The following is a 17,626-nucleotide window of genomic DNA, read 5'->3' on the forward strand; positions in this document are numbered from 1 at the left end:
CAGACGACATAGCAGCGACTCTGGCGGGACGGATCCACTAAGAAGGATATATATCTTCCCCCAGCATAACGCAAACTTCGTGCTTTACATCTCCAAGAAAGTACGAAATGCGCGCCCGGCACTGATCGTCTTCAACTGTCATGAAAATACCTCGCAAGGATGGCTCATTACGACCACCCGTTACCTTTCCACTGACATCCACATTGAAATTATTCATCGCCTCCACTTTCATAGTCTGAATCGCCAACTGCGCACACAAATTCGAATCCCAGGTCCCCTCGCGATGAGGCCACGACCGAAGCATCTCAATAGCACGCCACCGCACATTGTAATCACGACAGCCGGTAGCCACGAGAGTCAAGGGTGGGATAATTCCCATGTCGAAGCAGACGCTTGGCCGTTCTGGGAATGTGTGCATTATTGCATCCACTAGAGATAGGATGTTCTCGAATTCGGGCGTGTATTGATCAAGGATTGGTTCGTTTCCGTCTAATAGGCAGGTTTGGAGGGTGAGGGTTGCGGCACGCTGGTGAAGGTAAATTATGTCGGCTCCTCGTTGTTGTTTTGGGCTTAGTTGGGAGTATGTGTTTGTTTGGAATTTATTGAATGTTTGGGTGAATGTATCTATTTGTAGACATAGGTCGAGTTGCTTCCTGTAGAGTGTTTCGTAGTCCGCGGCGATTTGGCTGTGGGCGGAGCCGGACGCCTTCGCTGTGAAAAGAAGCACGGTACCCATCACGCGATCGAAAGCTTGACGCGCCTCCGCTAGATTCTGAAAAGCAGTGAACTTCTCATTACCTAGCTGGATATGGTCCTGCTCATCGGTAAACCAGATCGGTCCTCCTACGCCGAATTGAATGGACTGGACGTCCAAGTGCGCAAATGCCTCGACAAGACACCACTCCACCGGGGGCTTGAACATTTCCGCCGAGTCAAGTTGTCTGTGGGCACCTAGACGTTTCAAGATGTGTATACCACCATGCAGATGTCTAAAGGCGTTATCATACCGGCCGCGCAGTAATTCAGACAACGTGAAAAGCAAGCAGCACAGCAGAGTGACCTCTCTCAGACAGGGATCTTGCGATGTCCGTCGCGCATTAAGCAAGGCGATGGAGCGACTCGCCTGTTCCAAAGCGAAGCGATGCCAAGTATTATCCAAGTCCTCCCTAGCAAGCGGCATGCCTTTCTTCTCGGCAACCTGGTGGACGGCGCTCAACGCGACAGCCGCATGATATACCGCGGGTTCGGCGTGACTCAACTGGAGGACCAGTTTCTGCCAGAGTGAGGAGTCAAACTATCCTACAAATGCGGGCATGGATCGATGTTGGAAATAGGCGAATGATCGTTGTTCGTCGGCATTCATCACCCAATGGATCCCGTGGGTGAGTGAACCCGGCACTGTGATCCCCACCACTGCTTTTCTGGATCTCCGCACCTCGCGGGGTAACCGGTGAAACTCATATCCGTCGCAGGTTCGGCCCGTGGATGTACAATTGGTGCATGCGCCGGGGGTTTCGTCGCATTTCTTATGACGGGCACTAAGAAGCGCGGTTTGATTAGCAAGGGATTCAAGGTACCGTGTGTGCTGCAGGTCTAACTCACCGACAGGTACGACACCCAGTCCTGGACCTTCGGCCCCCAGCTCTCTTGCGGGTGGATGTTGGGGATGTTGTGGTTTCGGATGGACCTGGGGTGTCGAGGAGCATAGGTTGAGCTGCCAGTAGAATTGAAGACAATCAGCCTGGAGATAAACGAAATTGAATCAACTGCGTGTGTGCTGCGTGAGACGCGATAAGGACGAGATCACGGGGCTTAGCGTGGATAGTCCACGTGGCTGACGCCTGAGATACAAGGCAGCAGCCATTCTTCCTATCAAGAGTCAAGACAATCCTTGAAATCTACTAGGCAGCAGTATCTCGGAGGTTCATTCTCAGACTGGCAAGTTCAACCATAGAACGACTTAATCCCTAAACCGAATCTCTGGAATCCCATCAATCCGGCCGTATATCCGAACCCCGCAAATCCGAGGGACTTCATCCGCGATCAACTGCCGTGGGGCTCGGCGGTGGTCGTCTCTTATCTGATCTTAAGGCTGTTGACAAAGAATAGTCCGTGATGCTTCGGACATTGTAGTAAAGGAGTTACTGCTTTCGTTCGAACTACACAATAGTGTTATACTCGAGAGAACGCTCGAGTTCGGAGCCATGCACGGGGCGCACTCCCCATTGCGCCCTTACTGTCCGAATGAATCTCTACACATCCACCTCACAACACCAGGAATTTCATACCGAAAGAACTGCCACCTGCAAGAGACGACTTTGTGTACACGGCAATGTGGACCACCGGAATTATGGGAGTGACGCCACTGCCACCCGGAACCAATCCGGGGTGGATGCCGTCTCGGAGATACTCAAAAGGGCAGTCGGGAGATCAGATAAGGAATATGCCGAGCTCCCCTGGACGATAATCCCCAACTTTGCCTCCGGGGCTAATCCTTCTGCCGCCCTTATATACTCGTGCTTCTGCTTGCTCGGTCGCGATTTGATCATGTTTCTACCTTCAGACAGACCTATACCTTCCTGGATTTTTAATACATTTATCACTGCAAGCATAGCATTGATTATCTCGTCTATCGCTCCTAGAATAATCCAACACCGCACTGAAAATTCCGTCAGTATGGCCGCAACTTCTTTGAAGAACGTTATCGTCGTGGGCGGTTCCTATGTCGGAAAGGTAATTTCACGCGCAACACGGTTAATATTCCAGAAACATGACTGACAGCAAATACAGGGAGTCGCACAAGAGCTTGCGCGGGTCGTTCCCAGCACACATAGAGTATGTCCCACTCTGACATCTATACGGGTTCAAATTACCATATTAACCCACGCCCGCAGGTCCTCCTGATCGAACCCCACAGTCACTTCCACCATCTTTTCGCATTTGTATGTGACAACATTCTATTTGCCATTAAATCACCATCAAAGACACAAAAGCTAATCCGCACCTCAGCCCCGATTCGCCGTCCTCTCCGGCCACGAACAAAAAGCCTTCATCCCCTACTCCCGCCTCTACTCCTCCATCCCCAATGCCACACAACATGCAGTCGTCCAGGCGCGCGTTCTCTCCGTACAGCCCCAACACGTCAACCTCGACCGTGACTGGCAAGGTCTGAAGCAGATCCCATTCGACTACCTCGTTGTCGCAACAGGCACGCGTCTCGCCCAACCCGCAGCCATGAGCGACGACGACAAACCCTCCTCCGTCCTCTACCTCCAGAAGCACCAAGCAGACGTCAAGAAAGCCAAGTCTGTAGTAATCGTTGGCGGTGGAGCCGTCGGTGTGCAGATGGCCACCGACATGAAGGAGCTGTACCCGGAGAAGGAAATTACCGTGGTGCAGTCACGCGATCAATTGATGCCTCAATTCCACCGCGGTCTTCACGAGATCGTGAAGAAGCGCTTTGAGGAGCTCGGTATCAAGTTAGTTCCACCAACTACCACCTATTCTACTCTCATCGAATCATTCCAACTAACCCACTGCAGCCTGGTCACCGGCGCCCGCATCGTCGTCCCCGAATCCGGCTTCCCTAACAACGGCACCCCCTTCACCGTCCAACTGAACAACGGCACCGAACTCTCAACCGAGTTCGTCATTCTCGCCACGGGCCAGAAACCCAACAACGACCTTATCAAGTCTCTCCCCGCTTCCTCTCCCGACTCTCTCATCAACCCCGATAACGGCTTCATTCGCATCCGTCCCACCTTGCAGTTCCAGGACCCGAAGTACCCGAACCTCTTTGCGCTGGGCGATATCGCTGATACTGGATTGCGCAAGGCCGCAAGACCCGGTGGTCCCCAGGCTGCGGCCGTGGCGAAGAATATCCAGGCGATGATCGAGGGGAAGAAGCCCGAGGAGGCGTTCCCGCCGTTCCCGATGGCTATTCATATTACGTTGGGATTGGTAAGTTCTCTATTTCATTACATTGTGTCTGCGGTATGGAGGGAGTGCTAATAGTTTGGATGGACAGAAATACAACATTGTGTTCCGGAATCCCAACCCCGCTGAAGGACAGAATGAGCCTGTTGTTAAGGAGTCTTGGGAGTAAGTTCCTCATATGCACAAATTGTTCTAAATTGTAAAGGAATACAAGCTAACGATCTGCCAGCTCGCAAGAAGACATGGGTGTTGATCGGTGGTGGCAGCGTATGGGATTCGAGGAAAGCGGCGCCCCTCAATACCATTTGTAAAGCGGATGCATTGCATACTGTTACCGCGTACGATACCATTTGATGTAGATTTGATAGACCATCCATATAAGATATGATACCATTTGTGCCGATCATATGCATTATTGATGCGAATAATATAGTTAAATTAACACATTGTGCACTAGTAATTGGATGACCATAGTGCATTCAACTGATAGTACAAGATAGACAAATCCGATAACAAATGCACCCACTTTTTCAAAGTATTTTATAGTCGACCCCCCCAATTAGAGATACATTAGAAATTAAAATGTCCCAGTATAAGCCTGTACACCTATACTCAAAACATATCGGTCAAAGGAGTGACTTTGGTCGGAAAAGTATATTTGCCATCTAGGCGTGGAAAGGGCGAGGGTGGTGGGGGTCCTTGAAGCAAGAAGGAACGTTCTGCTCGTAGTCGCATGCGCTGATCTTAGGGTTGAAGGCAGTGCCAGCACCGCACTCCTTGTGGGCGGGCTCAGTGCCAGGGTTGCACTGGTAGAATTTGTGGCAGTTGGCGGGATCGGGCCAAACAGCGCTGCTCTCGCAAGCGTGGGCGGCGGCGCTGTTGACCAGGAGGGAGCTGATGAAGACAGCGAGAGCTTGGTAGGTGAAGCGCATTTTGGCGGGTTGTCTGGAGATTGTTCAGTTGTGGGATGGATGAAGAGGGGTACTATGTAACTCACGGTTCCCTGTAGATAGGTTAGTAGAATAAGAAAGAGTGGATTGGTAGTTGAAGGCTGTTGTGTTCTGGCTGATGATGAGGGAAATACAGCAGGTCAGCACCTCGTATTTATACCTGAGATGGCTCCTTCGGAGTCTGCTTGTGTTTATGGTAGGAACATACACGGAATCTTAAGTTTGGTGAGGAAGGGATGAGCCAGTGTGGTATCTAGAGGTTCAATTGAGAAGTTCAGGATGGATCCCCACATAGGATCACCCTTTCACAGGTGGGTAAATCATGGGATGGACGGTCTCGGCTAAGTAGAGGGCCCAATGTTGTCACAAGATATTACCAACTGGAAGCCAAGGGAGAAGCATGCTATCGCCAAGTCCACTGTCATTCAACAACCTAAGCTTGTTGCAACGCTCTTGCTGAGGCACAGTCAAACTTTTCCATAGTAGATACTGCATGTTGATGGCAAGGATCGATGGGATGCAAGCCGCTGGGTCCACTGGCGTCACCCCTTGCTCCAGACCCACAAGCATAGTCGGTTCCAACTTCCGGCACGAGTGAGGGTCAGGGATCTACATCCCCGGATTCTTTATCCTTGGAAGCCTGCAGCACTGGCCATTATGTTGGTTTTGTTTATACAGTGCATCGGCGCGCTAAAGGCAAAAGTGGTTGGGGCTCTGAAGATTAAGTAGGCGTACACATTGGTGTGTCCCATTATAGTTAAAAGTTGGAGATACGTGACTATTTCTCAAAGTCTCCAAGACTCGAACGCTTTTTTCGCCGCATCAAAAGCTAGTTTGAGCTTTGACGTCCCTTAACGATCCCGTAGATTAAAAGGGATAGTAAGAATGCAGCTGAGCAAGTTAAAGTACAGGTCTAGAGACAAAATGCTCGGCGGCCTTGTTCCCGTGCCAAGATAGGCTCCTGGGATCATGACATACGGGTTATTCAATCTGTCTTAATAATAAACAAACAAGATGGACTGACCCATGTCAAATTCTAATATATAACCGACATTCTCAGTCCTGGAGAAAGGAATGAGCGAGGATTTGGATTCTTCGTAGTTAAGCGAAGGATGGATCCACAACGGAAAGCACCCCCTGTCCGGAAATCCTCACCGCCTACCTTTCCTGTTGTGTGTGCGTACTGCCTGACATATCAGTCGAGGAAGATACAAGCGGTCAGTGTGACTGTGGTTGCTTTCGTCCGCCATCCACGTCAATAACAATCAAATCAAGGCCAGAAGTATGAGCCGTTTGTCATCTTCTCCATACTATTAACTTTCTCGCATGCAACCGTCTGTGGGCAGCATCAGGCAATAAGGCAAGCAGAGACCATTGGCCGGTCGTCAGTATGAAGTCAATCGCAGCCAAGATACAATTGGATTAGGAACAGGACATGTGGTAATGGTTACGATACCAATCATATTTGCATTGTAACTACAGCTATATCCTGCTTCGTGCTCCCGTGCAGTTGTCAGTTACTTTTGATGCCACTCTTGAGGCCTGAGCCTGACAACACACTCTTATCTGGCATGAAAGGCTCTTGACTGTCTCGTAATGAACCAGCCTTGCGGAATAGACCCCATTATGCATAAGTGGTAGTCCCTAAACCTGCACGTTAATTCTTTAGTGCCATCGCGTCGAGCAACGAGCGAGACTACACCAATCAGCTGGCTATCACCACCAATCTAAAATCGGCTCTCCACGGTACCGAGGCTTTAACTCGTGGTCTAGCTTTATATTCAACGAATCAAGTAGAATAGAACCTATTGGATAAGGCCCAGACCTACACGCATTACCTAACCGGGCATCATCCCGGCCAGCATGAAGTCAGATTGACTTAACCCCCTCACCAAGAGACGAGATGAGAGAATGACGAGTGAGGCTCTCAGTTCAGACAGTCGGTATATAGGTAACGGGGTGAAGCAGATCTGTTCAGGTCTATTAGATACTTTTCATACAACGTACCAAGCTCAGTGGCCCTGTCATCATCCATAATATATATTTACATACCCTAACTACTACATGATGTCCTCCACCGAAGACAGACTCAACGCTCTGCGTGGCTACAAGGCGTGAGTGCTCCTTCCAACTATTACAAAATAGATTATTGACCAAATTGCAAACAGTACCCTAAATAATCCTAATACCTCCGACGAGGCGAAGCAGAATGCTCAGGCCATGATCGAGCAACTCGGCGGAGATCAGCCCCGGGAGGAACTCTACAACCTCCGCGGTGACGCTACTAAGGACCCTAACCGCGTGGCTGGTGGCTTAAAGGCGTGAGTTGGATACATTACCTCATATTTAATTGGAATGGAATACTGATCATCTCTTCAATAGAGCTCAAAGCAACCCTGGAGTCTCGCAACAGGGAAAGAAGGCAGCGGGCCAGAAACTGGGACAGCTTTCGGGTGAAGCTCCTGAGGAGTAAATGTAATGATTGATAACCATGTTCTAAGTTATGAACTGTGCACTGTAGGCATTTGCTTGGATACGGGCGCTGTGTCTTTACTACTTACTATATGTGTTCTATGAATAGCCTACAAAGTAGGGATGTAGGTAGAATGTCAAGTCATGTGAGGGCAGGTCGCGACGGACCTTCACCGGCACCTACTGTGGTCTGGTCTTAATTCATCCCAGAGCCGCAATATTGCGAGCTACAAGATGCCTTTGATTGAAATAACTCTTATTCATCTATTGACTAGCATTTGATATTCTAGCAACATGTCATATCTCATTATCTAGGTTCGGAAACCATTGAACGGGATCACGCACCCTCAGGCGCTCTTCTTCGTTTTCTTCTTCCCATCTAGCAGTGCCGGCAGGTCATCAACAGTAGACTTTCCTTCGAGGATGTCTGACATAACGTTAGTACGAGCTTGTGAGGAAGATAAATCGAAGGGGATGCTTACCATGAACTGCAACAAACAACGGAAATTCCTTTAGCTGGTCGTGCTTCGAGAGAAAGTCATAAACAGCGTAAGCCGTCGAAGTCCCCTGCAACTTCTGGCCGTTGAGCTCCTTCTGTTCGATTTCATTGACGCTGACCCCCTGCTCGACTGCATGACAGGCTGACCGGAAGTTCCGCCCACCGCTACACGAGGAAATCACGTCCGCCAGACCCGCGCTCTCCTCAGTAAAAGTCCTCTCATCCACAGACTTGGGAAACCACGTCCGACCAAACTTAATCATCTCCAGGATGCCGACACGCATAATTGCTGCCTTGGCATTTTCTCCCCAGCCTTTTCCTGCAACAAAGCCCGATGCTAAAGCTATAATGTTTTTCAGAGCACCTCCTAGAGCCACTCCGGCAACGTCGCGAACGTGATTGACATGGAAATATGGGCGGGCAAACAGAGTCTCCCACAGCTCGGCATCGACTGCAGGGAGATCCTTTGGTACCGGGTGTAGCTTGACATGCGTGGGTTTGGTCTTATGTTGCCGCTGCTCATCAATCTTGATCAAGTTATCCTTCGGCGACCCATTACGCTCATTCGCATCCATCGGAGGGGTGTCGTAACCGATGGTCGTCTCACAAAACTTCTCCGCGGCTACCTCTGGAGCGATGTTGGCGCCGGACAAGGCACCGCAGTAGATACCGAGTCGCTCCATGATGAGTTCGGAGTGGAGAGTCACGGTTCCGTCTGACACATCGACGCCCTTGATACAAGAGATACCTCTCGCATAGGGGAGATGGTGCCCGACAACACCATCGAGGGTCTTGCCGATAAACTGATGGGGGAGGTTGAAGATGAGTAAGGTAGCATCCTTGACGGCCGACTTGATGTCTGGGTCGGCTACAACGTTATCAGGGAGGGCAACATCCGGCAGATACTTGACATTCTCGTGGACCTCGTTGATGACCTCGGTCAATTTGCGCTTCTGGCCGCCTAGTTTCTTGTGGTGCTTGGAGGATTCCGGGACCTCGATCTCCTCCTCAAACACCCACATGCGCACCTCCGGTTCGAAAAGGTCGGGATGCTCTTTGGTGTTTTCCGCAACAATCTTGGAGATAGTGGATCCCCTAGATTACCACGGTGTTAGCTAAATGCGCGACAGCGGCAAGGAAGAGAATCAGAGATGGTGCATACCAGTTACCGGAACCGACCACGGCCACCTTGTGCTTCCGTGTATGCTCAGGCATCTTCAAGCGTGTGAGATTGATGCAATTAACTAGGAAAGAAAAGTTGTGCGATCGTAAATCAACATTGAAGACCGTCGAGGTGCCATTTGATTAGTTAGTTATAATAGCTGGCGCGAGAGAATTCTGACGGTCCGGGACTCTGATGTGAGAAGGACGTCATCGCCCTGTTCACAGCGAATTCATGCCCTGCATTCCCTCCCTAGTACTTACTCCCTTTTCTCCCCAATCAAGATGACGGGCCTGACAGCTTGGATCCATCAATAAAGGCAACCGGGCACTGTCAGGCCCTGGCCCAATTCTCTGCCTCTGCTGTCACTGGCTTAAATGACCGCTGTACATATATCCATGGTTTGCCACGGATACCTCCGACCGTACCGAAACCACCGCCATGAGGTCATCCCGTTTCCTGTTGTGCTTGGGTAATGAATGATCATCAAATCACCTACTTACGAATACAACCTTAGATAAACGGCAATTGGCGGCTGAAGCCAATGTCAGATCAGGCGTTTCACGCTATGCGGGTCGGTCGCGCGGTGCAGCTGCCCGCGATGGCACCGTAACCGGATTTAACCTGGAAAGGACCGATCAATAGCGGCTGCCAAAACAATGATCGCTAGCAATAACTGCATGGAAGACCATAGTAAATCATGCGTTGATACAGCTCTACTGCATTCTTAGTAGGGAATCAGTTACCCTTTTCTTTTACCCTCACCTTTGCCCTCACTCTGTCAACTATCTGTCATACTATTCATCATCTACTACTGTGTAGTCAATATATTCTTTCAAGACGCAGGGGTTGGATGTATGTATTTGATCCATCTGAATCTTAAGATTTTGGTTGTCGGTTGGTGTCAGGTAATGACTGGCTAGAGTGAATGTCTCAACATATCCTGTAAGCTAATTTTTATTACTGAGTTGGCTAGGCCGGGGCTCCCTTGTTCGACAAACATACAGTCCCGAAATTCAAAGCTTTATTGAGTATGCATGCTAACTATCATTCGTACCACAGATCTGAATAGTCTGGTAGTGGCGATGGTCGAGGTACGTAATGTGACAAGTACTTCTTTGCAACTTGGTCCTCACCTCTCTTGCCAGCAGGCTAGCGAGCTTGTGGAGGCCTTCAAGAAAGAGAATTGGGATTGCTACCGCCTACACACTGCGCTAGTTGACCAACTTCTACCCTTCCTCGCCGACACATTCGAACTCGGCATCAATTCAAACCTTTTACCCGATCGGGCCGAGAACGAGACCATTGAGCAAGAACGTTTACGTTGCTTTGTTCTGGAACGTTTACTCGATGAATTGGCTCGGGATATAGAAGAGGATGTGTATGACGCAGATATTATATCTGCGGTGGACTATCCATTCGTTATTAGGGTATTCTATTGGTATCTCAACAAGATTCCGCGCTCGCTGTCATATCATGATAAACATAGCAGCGCCACTTCACGGGTTCAGGCGAGTGTCAAGAGGCGTCATCAACATGATGAGTACTTGAAGACGCTGTTGGCGAGCCAACGCGAAGTGATACAGAGACGAATTTCTCATGGCAACCATAAAAAGGCAACTAACCAGCAAACAAGGCACCGTCTTCGAGAGGGAATTGAGTATGCCTAATACACATCGGGGCACTCCACGTTCGCACCATCATGGGAAAACTAGACAGCCGAAGCAGCCGGACATCAAGGAACTTATTGAGACCCCACTTGTTCTTGGGGATCGTGGCCCTATAGATCCAACATATCTACTACGCCATTTGGTTCAGGTTGTTGGTGAAAAGTTCGGTGATCGGTATGAAATACTCCAAAGATGCGATTGGGTAAACCTGAGGAAAATGCTTGAATCGGGATTAAATGATCATGTGAAACGACTAAGCGAGTCTGGAAATTTTGATGTAGGCAGGTATGTTATGCTCTCTCCCTCTCTCTCTCTCTCTCTCCCTCTCTCTCTCTCTCTTTCTCCTTTCTAGGCTTCGCGCTGTACTAAAGTAGGATCACACCCTATATAGCCTATGCTCTATTGGCGGTATGCCAGAGAATTCAGATAACCCTGGTGTATATCTGCACATTCTCTGGAGTGCATCGAATCATCAAAGGATGTGGTCTTATGTGGGCCAATCCAGCAAGCTTTCTGAGCGCATCGCGAACCATAATGATCCTTGGTATCGGCGTACGCATGCGAGCCTTCACTACCATGTCTGGGATTCCGTCAAGGATATTGAGTCTACATTCGTCACCCTAGTTGAGCTGAAGTCAAGTACAAACAATGCAGATGCTTGTCTGCTTAACATTCAGGAAATGTGGATGGCTTGTATCTTTCAGACGCTTACCGCCAAGCACTTAGACGAATACCTTCCTCTGGGTGTCTGTAGAATGTGGTCCACTCGCCACTTGAACGTTGTTCCCCCAATCTGGCAAGGGTTTACCGGAAATGACTCCGCACCTGCCGAGGCATGTGGTGGAAGAGATGCATTCCAGAATTTCCTTCTATCGCCAGATCCTGAGATCCGCAGGTGGGCAAAAGCTGTAAGGGATTCATTTAATGATCTTCGAGACTCTCCTGATCCCATCCTTCGGGTCTACTACTCCGACATCATGGCCCGAAATAGAAAGTTAGCAGAAAAGGCTGTTGAGATAAGAAAAATGAAGGAGCTACAAAATGTTCTTACCAATGGGTCACAGAAGACAGTTTCGGGGTACGACGATGATCGGAGCGCTCAGACTTTGATTTGCAGTGATTTTTGCTTCATTATCTCCCGATCTCTCAAACTGGGGCTTCGGGTGGGCGACCAGTTGCAATTACGGTTTCATCTCACTGAAGCTCCGACCCAGTTCGCCTATGCCAATAAGGCTTTTAACAACGGACCCTGCAAGCCGACTGGTCGTTTCTATCGAGGGAATCGGAAAGAATGGCTCTTTTCATGTCTGTTTATCAAGTCGGGGAGAGCGTATAGTGAGAAAGATGAATAGCCTTATGGACGCTTTGGAAGGGTACACACTGGAGGAATCAAAATCATTCAGTCGCCGATGGTACGTACAGAGGAGGACTGGGACCTCTGTGAGAGACATAATTTATACCTGATAAAATACTGCAGGCTACGGGTATCATGGTGTGTTGGAGTAGCTCCTCTAAGTGGGATTATTTCGATCTGCTAGAGATATTCGTGAATATACTACAGCAGATAGCAGACATTCCACGTAGACCAGGTGATCGAGTACTAACGATACCCATCAATAACAGACAGCGTTCCAATTCGTTCCCACGTTGTAGAGTGGTATTTATATATATATTATTCAAGTGATTGTGGTGACAGTAATGCTAGTACCGAGCACTCCTTTGACCGGATAGACAAAGCGATAGGCATATTCCGCTTAAGCAGATTCATGTTACAATTATGGCAAGTATATTTTCAGTCTGCCCTTGAAACACAGCATATCCCTTTCGTAGTTTTGTGTCTAGAACTGGAAGTACAACTAGTCACTACCGAGTTCCTGTAGGTACACAATTTAGAATATGTAGTCAAAACTTTGGCTGCTTCGTCATCACAACCCCCGATGGTCTAGTTGGTTATGGCGTTCGGCTGTAATGGATAATTATTGTAACCGAAAAATCACCAGTTCGATTCTGGTTCGGGGGATATGAGATCTTTTTTCTTGCCTTGCCAGTCATGTGTTTCATGGCATTTATAAATACAAAACATAAGGACATAAAACCAACAAGCCCCCGATGGTCTAGTTGGTTATGGCGTTCGGCTGTAATGGATATTATTGTAACCGAAAAATCACCAGTTCGATTCTGGTTCGGGGGAGCAAATCTTTTTTGTCCCTGGTATGACAGCTACTTAGCTCTACCATTCACCACGCGATAAACAAAAAGCCAGCCAACACAATTATAATAAGCCCCCGATGGTCTAGTTGGTTATGGCGTTCGGCTGTAATGGCATCATTGTTACCGAAAAATCACCAGTTCGATTCTGGTTCGGGGGATATCCAAGTTTTTGCTTGACGTGTATCCACATTTACTATTAGTAGGGTGCTGCAAAGGCGAACAGTGCTGTTGATTGGTCACAAATCACTGTGAAGCCCAAGGTTCAGCATGTGTGCCGTAGATCGAACCGGATATCCCACTTGCGCTGGTAGTATATGCGATTACCTGCATGACTGCCGATATCAAGGGGCGATTGCTCAGTGCTATTTTCACCCCCCGTTGCTCGTCAAGGACTGGCCTCCATTCGTGTTTGACAATTCGGGTGGCCATATCTATGGACTCTCCATTCTATCCGGTTGCCCGTAATTCAAAACTTCGGAAATCTGCTGTTTCGAGCTTCAGCTACTGCAACGAAGCATCTTGATCGCCTCGTGGTGTTATGAAAACACAGGAATTAGTTAGCCAGTGTCAACTAACCAGTCCTCTCTTTTATACCTATTTGTTGAATTTTAGCAGGTTTATTTAACCTTTTATATTAGCCAAAAAATGGCTTGCCGGCTTGCTGGCTCGCAGCCGACCTAGCGGGCTGAGGAGTAAAATATAACCCTGTCTGATAGATGCATAATTGTTGACTGATGACAATAAGAACCCCCGATGGTCTAGTTGGTTATGGCGTTCGGCTGTAATGGAAGTTATTGTAACCGAAAAATCACCAGTTCGATTCTGGTTCGGGGGACTCTTCTTATATCCTTTTCCTTTTTTTCCCGAGCCGTCGTTGGCCCGTACGAATTTTACTTCAAACCTAAACTATAATTCTAGAGCGCGTGACTTGTACATTCTAAGTGTCAGATGACCAAAAATGTAACCCATTTCGTTGTGTGTGCGTTAGACTGTTGGTGAAAAACCTTGTGGCCATAGCTATACATAAAGTCTATTGTACAGTATGATTTTACGCTGGTCTACTTCCAGCCACGAAATGCAATTGCTCTATATTTCCGATAAAAAATTTGTATATTTACACACTGCTGAAACATAAGGGCCAGGTCTCAGCGGCCAGTCCAACGATCCCCCGATGGTCTAGTTGGTTATGGCGTTCGGCTGTAATAGGAATTTCATTGTAACCGAAAAATCACCAGTTCGATTCTGGTTCGGGGGAATCAAATGCTTCTGTTTTTGTTTTTCTTCTTCTGGTCAAAAGCCCAAAGAACAGGTCGTCTCAACCCGCGCCTAGTCTGCAAATACGAAGCTGTATCGAGGCATGTTTTTTATGTGGACATTCAGTCTCCAATATAGATTAATCAAAGCAGTTTCTTTATTATCGCATAGTAGCAGTCGATAATTTTAGACGAGGATTTGTTTTTATTCTTGAACCATTCTTTATATAATCCAAATTCAATCTTAGTATTCTCTCAGCTTATCTTTCTTCAAACTTCCAATTTCATTAATTATTCAGAGGGTGATAAACCTGCTTGGTTATATGTTGCCTCAAGCCATTATCGCCCCATCTCGGTCAAATCTCACTTGATTTTGTTATCCACGCGAATTCTTGCTCATCGATTTCTCTTATCTAAGCTTAACCGGATTAAGCATCCCATTGGGGCGCGACCTCCCCCCATTTTCATTTTCTCAACCACGATGGTCAGCCCTAGCTCGTGCCACCTGCACAATTCGCACTTTCTAGCCATTCGGCGTTAAGCCGACCGACTTGGCAGCTGGGGTGTGTGAAAATGCTGCGGTGCTGCTGCTCGATTGCGCCATCGCCCCCTTACCTGATGCGGAGAAGGGCGAGGAGTCACTCGATCATGGAAACGTTTCTATAACTGCGGGCTGCCTCACCCCTCTCTGCATTGGAACGAACTGCTTGGGCATGCGTCTTTTCACCTCATCCGCCTCTGCGCGCTAGATCTCAGCCTCCGGCTCTTCACCATGGGCCTATCCACGATCTTTCGACGGAAGCGAAATGATGCGGCGCCTTCTGATGCCGGTGATGTATCGCCCGTCGCCACCACAACGGGCTACCGGGAGGACCAGACGTCCGTCTCCGTCTCCAAAGCGGCGTCCGTGAAGGAACAGCCCGTGGATGATTTGGAGAAGAGTCAGAAGACCGAAGAGCCCAATGTGGTCGAAACCGCAGCCGAAGAAGACCCCGAGATCGCCGCGCTGCCCCTCGAGGTGCGCCAGTTGGTCAGTCTTACTGATGACCCAACCCTGTACACCATTACCTTTCGATACTTCGTTCTCTGTGTGATATTCGTCGTACCCGGTGCCTTCTTGTCCATGATGAGCCACTTCCGTACCACCGAAGCCCCATACTCCGTTTTCTTCGTGCAGATCGCGTGCCACTATGCGGGTCACTTTCTGGCGCGGGTCCTCCCAGCCTGGGTGATCCGCGTACCCTTTACCCGTTGGTCCTTTAGCCTCAACCCGGGCCCGTGGAGCATCAAGGAACACGTTCTGGTTACCTTGACGGCGGCATCCGGAGCTACCTACAACTTGGGATATACCCCGATCGCAATGGCAGAGCTCTACTACGGCGAGCGAGTCAATCCTGCCGTGGCTATTTTCTTCATGTTTGCGATTGTCTGGATTGGGTATGCTTTCGCAGCACTGGCCCGCCAGCTTCTGCTATATGACCCCAACTTCATCTGGCCACAGGCCCTCATGCAGACTACGTTGTTTGAAACGTTCCGGAAACAGGATGTTTCATCCCCCCTCGCGCGGCGGCAGATGAAGGTTTTCTTCCTCTGCTTCCTGGGAATGACCCTATGGCAGTTCTTGCCCGAATACGTCTTTCCGTTCACATCTTCCCTCGCCTTCTTGTGCTGGGTCGCACCGCATAACGCTGTGGCCAACTTCCTGGGATCTGGGTTGGGAGGTATGGGACTGCTGAATTTGTCCCTCGACTGGTCGAACATCAACTGGAACGGTTCTTCGATCCTTCTTACCCCGTGGTGGACGCAGGTTGTTTTGTTCCTGGCCTTCGTTTTCAATTGTTGGGTCTTACTCCCAGCCGCGAAATGGGGAAACCTTGGGTCTTACAAGCACGGCCTTATGTCTAATTCTCTGCTGACAGTGAACGGAACGACCTACCCTACCCTCAAGGTAGTTACCTCCGACTATCAACTGAACGAGACCGCCTACGCGGAGTATGGTGACATGTACATGGGTCTTCAGAACCTCTGGGCGACCTTCTTCGACTATGCGAAAGTGACAGCAGCAATCACATGGATCTTAACCTTTGGCTTCGTCCAGATCCGAAACAATCTGATGAAAGTTATTCGGTCGCGGCAGAAAGCGTTGCAGGAGAAGGGACAAAGCATTAACCACCAGTACCACGATCGTCTCAATGTTCTCCAGCGAACCTACAAGGAGATCCCCCTCTGGTGGTACGTCGCACTTTTCATGGCTGGTTTTATCGCTCTGATCGTGACGATTGCCTGTGGCTATCTGTGGATTCCGATCTGGACATTGTTCGTGGCACTGGCGAGTGCCGCCGTTTTGGTGGTTCCGTTTGGATTTCTGTATGCCATTTCGAACTATCAACTGGCAGTCGGGTCCTTTAATGAGTTGGTGTATGGCTACATGGTCGAAACCCCTGCTGGAAAAAGCCATCGGCACCCCTGCGGACCGTCTACGTACGGATCGATTGCCGGCGATGCCTGGTACCGCGCGCAGTATATGCTGCAAGACCAGAAGATCGGTCACTACATGCATATCCCGCCACGCACGGTCTTTTTCTCTCAGATCTTTGGCACTATCCTCGGTATTCCCGTGAACTACGCCGTGATCCGATGGGTCCTCAACACGAAAGGTGACTATCTGTCGGGCAAGAAGACAGATCCGCTGAACCAATGGTCTGGTCAGTCCTTGAAATCCTCGAATACTCTGGGTGTCCAGTATGCAGTTCTCGGACCCAGCCGACTGTTCAAGGAGCAGGAGATGAAGCCTCTACCCTGGGCGTTCCTGGTAGGCGCGGTGCTGCCCCCGATCCTGTACATTATGCATCGCACTCTACCGCGCTGGCTGCGCATTGATCTGTGGAACGTTAGCATCTTCTTCTCCGGTTTGTCGGTCTTCTACGGTAATATCAGTACGGGTTACACATCGGCAATTATTGGCGGATATGTTGTCATGTACTGGGCCTACCGGTATCGGTTTGAGGTATGGAAACGCTACAGCTACATGGTGGCCGCTGCTTTCGATGCGGGTTTCAACCTGAATATGCTGTTGATCTTCCTGTTCTTTGGCTCGGGAAAGCAAATTTCCATGCCCAACTGGTGGGGTAACAACTCTGACTCGGTGGAACGGTGCTTTGCCTTGGATTGATTCTATGATCTACATTAACAAAAGGCCCTTCTATGCGGCTTCTAGCGTTCAGGCCACCTTCAACTGACGAGGGTGGCTTTTCTGTATCTAATATGTACATGAACGGGGTTGTGGAATCGTTCTAGACAGATTCCCGAACCTTATGATAGACGAAATGCAGTAATGATATCCCCACTTTGTTTTTGGTCCGTGGTAATGGCTTTCTACTTGTTCGACGTACTTGCCCTTGGGCACAGAATTCGGGTGGCGTATATTAACTACCCGAGGGTTGAAAGTTACTCGAGGATGCACAGACCCCGGA

At 49.1% G+C, this 17,626-nt stretch overlaps 8 protein-coding genes and 5 non-coding genes across 13 annotated transcripts; 10 read left to right on the forward strand and 3 right to left on the reverse strand.

Moving 5' to 3' along the window:
• Nucleotides 1-37: 37 nt before the first annotated feature.
• BO87DRAFT_461506 (Zn(II)2Cys6 transcription factor) lies at nucleotides 38-1,773 on the reverse strand (the record flags this gene model as incomplete). The annotated part of the gene is made up of 3 exons (XM_025629091.1): nucleotides 1,603-1,773; nucleotides 1,436-1,538; nucleotides 38-1,273 (listed from the first exon to the last, which is right to left on the reverse strand). The coding sequence occupies exons 1-3, from the start codon at nucleotides 1,704-1,706 to the stop codon at nucleotides 38-40; spliced, it is 1,443 nt and encodes a 480-aa protein (XP_025476918.1). The 5' UTR covers nucleotides 1,707-1,773.
• A 791-nt stretch (nucleotides 1,774-2,564) lies between these two features.
• On the forward strand, nucleotides 2,565-4,335 carry BO87DRAFT_365017 (amid-like NADH oxidoreductase). The gene is made up of 7 exons (XM_025621779.1): nucleotides 2,565-2,733; nucleotides 2,791-2,835; nucleotides 2,895-2,942; nucleotides 3,010-3,479; nucleotides 3,543-3,960; nucleotides 4,028-4,101; nucleotides 4,166-4,335. Exons 1-7 carry the CDS (start codon nucleotides 2,677-2,679, stop codon nucleotides 4,245-4,247), a joined length of 1,194 nt encoding a protein of 397 aa, XP_025476919.1. The 5' UTR covers nucleotides 2,565-2,676; the 3' UTR covers nucleotides 4,248-4,335.
• Nucleotides 4,336-4,394: 59 nt separating this feature from the next.
• BO87DRAFT_442581 (chitin binding peritrophin-A domain-containing protein) lies at nucleotides 4,395-4,868 on the reverse strand (the record flags this gene model as incomplete). Its single annotated transcript, XM_025628059.1, has 1 exon — nucleotides 4,395-4,868. One exon carries the CDS (start codon nucleotides 4,866-4,868, stop codon nucleotides 4,602-4,604), a length of 267 nt encoding a protein of 88 aa, XP_025476920.1. The 3' UTR covers nucleotides 4,395-4,601.
• A 2,029-nt stretch (nucleotides 4,869-6,897) lies between these two features.
• Nucleotides 6,898-7,359, forward strand: BO87DRAFT_340726 (Con-6 family protein; the record flags this gene model as incomplete). Its single annotated transcript, XM_025620672.1, has 3 exons — nucleotides 6,898-7,000; nucleotides 7,055-7,207; nucleotides 7,269-7,359. The coding sequence occupies exons 1-3, from the start codon at nucleotides 6,951-6,953 to the stop codon at nucleotides 7,357-7,359; spliced, it is 294 nt and encodes a 97-aa protein (XP_025476921.1). The 5' UTR covers nucleotides 6,898-6,950.
• A 331-nt stretch (nucleotides 7,360-7,690) lies between these two features.
• Nucleotides 7,691-9,142, reverse strand: BO87DRAFT_340729 (glycerol-3-phosphate dehydrogenase family protein). The gene is made up of 3 exons (XM_025620673.1): nucleotides 9,020-9,142; nucleotides 7,841-8,952; nucleotides 7,691-7,785 (listed from the first exon to the last, which is right to left on the reverse strand). Exons 1-3 carry the CDS (start codon nucleotides 9,070-9,072, stop codon nucleotides 7,706-7,708), a joined length of 1,245 nt encoding a protein of 414 aa, XP_025476922.1. The 5' UTR covers nucleotides 9,073-9,142; the 3' UTR covers nucleotides 7,691-7,705.
• A 962-nt stretch (nucleotides 9,143-10,104) lies between these two features.
• On the forward strand, nucleotides 10,105-10,689 carry BO87DRAFT_428778 (uncharacterized protein; the record flags this gene model as incomplete). Its single annotated transcript, XM_025627466.1, has 2 exons — nucleotides 10,105-10,113; nucleotides 10,168-10,689. The coding sequence occupies 2 exons, from the start codon at nucleotides 10,105-10,107 to the stop codon at nucleotides 10,687-10,689; spliced, it is 531 nt and encodes a 176-aa protein (XP_025476923.1).
• Nucleotides 10,690-11,099: 410 nt separating this feature from the next.
• On the forward strand, nucleotides 11,100-12,041 carry BO87DRAFT_428779 (uncharacterized protein; the record flags this gene model as incomplete). Its single annotated transcript, XM_025627467.1, has 1 exon — nucleotides 11,100-12,041. The coding sequence occupies one exon, from the start codon at nucleotides 11,100-11,102 to the stop codon at nucleotides 12,039-12,041; it is 942 nt and encodes a 313-aa protein (XP_025476924.1).
• Nucleotides 12,042-12,620: 579 nt separating this feature from the next.
• Nucleotides 12,621-12,709, forward strand: BO87DRAFT_t200. Its single transcript has one exon. It is a non-coding gene; the product is annotated as a tRNA-Tyr (tRNA).
• Nucleotides 12,710-12,792: 83 nt separating this feature from the next.
• Nucleotides 12,793-12,880, forward strand: BO87DRAFT_t201. Its single transcript has one exon. It is a non-coding gene; the product is annotated as a tRNA-Tyr (tRNA).
• Nucleotides 12,881-12,971: 91 nt separating this feature from the next.
• BO87DRAFT_t202 lies at nucleotides 12,972-13,058 on the forward strand. Its single transcript has one exon. It is a non-coding gene; the product is annotated as a tRNA-Tyr (tRNA).
• A 589-nt stretch (nucleotides 13,059-13,647) lies between these two features.
• BO87DRAFT_t203 lies at nucleotides 13,648-13,735 on the forward strand. The gene has a single exon. It is a non-coding gene; the product is annotated as a tRNA-Tyr (tRNA).
• Nucleotides 13,736-14,065: 330 nt separating this feature from the next.
• Nucleotides 14,066-14,155, forward strand: BO87DRAFT_t204. The gene has a single exon. It is a non-coding gene; the product is annotated as a tRNA-Tyr (tRNA).
• Nucleotides 14,156-14,868: 713 nt separating this feature from the next.
• On the forward strand, nucleotides 14,869-17,485 carry BO87DRAFT_379054 (OPT family oligopeptide transporter). The gene has a single exon (XM_025623939.1). It carries the CDS (start codon nucleotides 14,926-14,928, stop codon nucleotides 17,323-17,325), a length of 2,400 nt encoding a protein of 799 aa, XP_025476925.1. The 5' UTR covers nucleotides 14,869-14,925; the 3' UTR covers nucleotides 17,326-17,485.
• Nucleotides 17,486-17,626: the final 141 nt, after the last annotated feature.

Source organism: Aspergillus neoniger (assembly GCF_003184625.1).
Source record: "Aspergillus neoniger CBS 115656 unplaced genomic scaffold BO87scaffold_29, whole genome shotgun sequence".
Classification (NCBI taxonomy): Eukaryota; Fungi; Ascomycota; class Eurotiomycetes; order Eurotiales; family Aspergillaceae; genus Aspergillus; species Aspergillus neoniger.